At 36.0% G+C, this 2,812-nt stretch overlaps 1 protein-coding gene across 1 annotated transcript in view; it reads right to left on the bottom strand.

Moving 5' to 3' along the window:
* Positions 1-1,765: 1,765 nt before the first annotated feature.
* The window catches only part of sh3glb1a (SH3-domain GRB2-like endophilin B1a), a 30,210-nt gene continuing 29,163 nt past the window's right edge, over positions 1,766-2,812 (bottom strand). The window contains exon 9 of the mRNA XM_061965859.2: positions 1,766-2,705. Within this exon, the coding sequence (XP_061821843.1) occupies positions 2,598-2,705 (108 nt within the window). The 3' untranslated portion in view covers positions 1,766-2,597. The remainder of the gene's footprint in view (positions 2,706-2,812) is intronic.

Here is a 2,812-nt window from a genome sequence, read left to right as displayed (position 1 = left end):
AATCCTTTTCAACCTATATTCAATTGAATAGACTTCAAAGACAAGATACTTAAAGTTAGAACTAAGAAACTGTGTTATTTTTTGCAAATATTAACTCATTTGAAATTTGATGCATGCAACATGTTTCAAAAAAGCTGGCACAAGTGGCAAACAAGAATGAAAAAGTTGAGGAATGCTCATGAAAAACTTATTTGGAACATCCCACAGGTGAACAGGCTAAATGGGAACAGGTGGGTGCCATGATTGGGTATAAAAGCAGCTTCCATGAAATGCTCAGTCATTCACAAACAAGGATGGGGCGAGGGTCACCACTTTGTGGAAAAAAAAATGCGTGAGCAAATTGTGGAACAGTTTAAGAACAACATTTCTCAACGAGCTGTTGCAAGGAATTTAGGGATTTCACCATCAAAAGGTTCAGAGAATCTGGAGAAATCACTGCACGTAAGCGGCAAGCCTGCGACTTTCGATCCCCCAGGTTGTACTGCATCAAAAAGCGACATCAGTGTGTAAAGGATATCACCACATGGGCTCAGGAACACGTCAGAAAACAACTGTCAGTAACTACAGTTTGTCTCTACATCTGTAAGTGCAAGTTAAAACTCTACTATGCAAAGCCAAAGCCATTTATCAACAACACCCAGAAACGCCGCCGGCTTAGCTGGGCCCGAGCTCATCTAAGATGGACTGATGCAAAGTGTAAAAGTGTTCTGTGGTCTGATGAGTCCACATTTCAATTTGTTTTTGGAAACTGTGGACGTTGTGGAAAATAACTCTGCGGACTGTTATAGGCGCAAAGTTTAAAAGCCAGTATCTGTGATGGTATGGGAGTGCATGCAAGAATGGGAAAGAATTCCACCTGAAAAGCTTCAAAAGTTGGTCTCCTCAGTTCCCAAACGTTTACTGAGTGTTAAAAGGAAAGTCCATGTAACACAGTGGTAATGATGACCCTGTGACAACTTTTTTGCAATATGTATTTAAGTCTAAAATAATGATTATTTGCAAAAAAAAATTAGTTTCTCAGTTGGAACATTAAATATCTTGTCTTTGCAGTTTATTCAATTGAATATAAGTTGAAAAGGATTTGTAAATCAATGTATTCTGTTAATTATTTACACAACGTGCCAACTCCAGTGGTTTTGTAGATGTGAAAGGATATTTTTTTAGCTTCCTACTCATAGATGGTCTGTATTAATACAAAGGTTAACTTGACACTTACAGGCAAAACTAAAAAAAATTAAATATCGTGCAACGGTTTGTTTATTCCAGCAATTAGATTTATAAGGTGACACTAATATATAGCAAAGGCTCATAACATGCAACTCAATACATTTCAAGCCTTCTTTTGATATAACTTGGATGATGGCTGACAGCTTATGAAAACCCCAAATCTCAGGAAATGTGTGTTTTCAAAAACTGTATGCCACGATCATCAAAATTATAACAAATAAAAGCTTGACATATCTCACTTTGCATGTTTATATTTATTAAGTTAGTTTCACATTTGAAGTTGAACGCACGATATTCTATTTGTTTTAGTTTCACTTGTATACATAATAACTATGTTCATTATTGTGGTTGCCAATATTGTTTAGTTCAACAATAACACACCCACAAGTAGTATTACTGTATGTTTTAGATTATCTTTGGAGAAGTTGATAGTACATTTTGCAGTGTTCTTCTGCCACCTGCTGGCTTCTTAGGCTAGCATCACAAAAAGAGCAACAACCTTTGAACTGTAAAGTGTTAGTATAAATAAAATCTAAAGTAAGGGTTTTTATTTTTTTTTATTTTTTAATATTTCCATGTCACCAATCATAAAGCAAGGAGTGTTAAGATATACTTGAGGCTCCAACATTGTAAAGACAGCATTTTTATTTGTACATTGGGATGCAAGGTAAACTAATGAGTGAAAGTCAATAAACAGGTCATATGATATATACTGATATAAGTATTTGCCAAGAACACACCCAGGAATAACTTATTCTTATAAAAGAAGCTTTTGGTTGACAATTTCCTACAAATATGTAAATTCGAGGTTTCCAATTAGCAATAACTTAAACATAAAATAACAGTATTCCATACAAAAAAAGGAATACGAGTTGACCATCTTAATACTGTTGGTGTATTTAGTAATTTAATGTCTTCAAGTGCTTACATGATCTCCTCGGTCATCAAAACGTTTTTTTTATCACTGTGGTAAAAACCTATTTATGCTTAGGTTATCCATTGTGCCAAAAGGTAATCAGATATCAAGAAAACTTAAAATAATCAGCATCAATGTACACTTTAAGATGAAGATGGATTGCAGAAAAAAAGTAAACCAATATACTTTCCCCTAGCAGAAAAAAACCTTAACTTCTAAGGTGTTTAAGGCAATGTAAACAAAAACAAAGGTACGAAAAAGTCTGGGAGATGTTCTGGCACGTCACATCAAAATTACAAAAAGGTAAGGCATGTTTGTGAAATGTAAGGCGGTTGCAACCAGCTATATTTCCTCTCCAGTCCATCAAATGCAACCTTCTTGTTCAAACTGACACAACTGAATCATAGAGAAAGCGATGACATGAGATCACACCTGGAGGTGTTATTTGTGGGGTTCAGTTAAGTAGCTCCAGGTAGGTGATTGGCACTTTACCCTTTTGGTTGGCTCGCTCCCCCATCAGCCAGTCTGAATCCATGCCTGAGACACTACTGACTGTGATCACCTGCGAACACAAAGACTGTTTATTGCACACACACTCAACCAGTCCATTCGGATTCTTGGGGTGACGATTTGATTGAGAATCAATTCTCCATCCATTTAACTTTGACA

This window comes from Nerophis lumbriciformis, linkage group LG07, assembly GCF_033978685.3.
Source record: "Nerophis lumbriciformis linkage group LG07, RoL_Nlum_v2.1, whole genome shotgun sequence".
Taxonomy (NCBI): domain Eukaryota; kingdom Metazoa; phylum Chordata; class Actinopteri; order Syngnathiformes; family Syngnathidae; genus Nerophis; species Nerophis lumbriciformis.
Note: the sequence above shows the minus strand (reverse complement) of the source record. Positions and strands in the feature narration are given on the sequence as shown.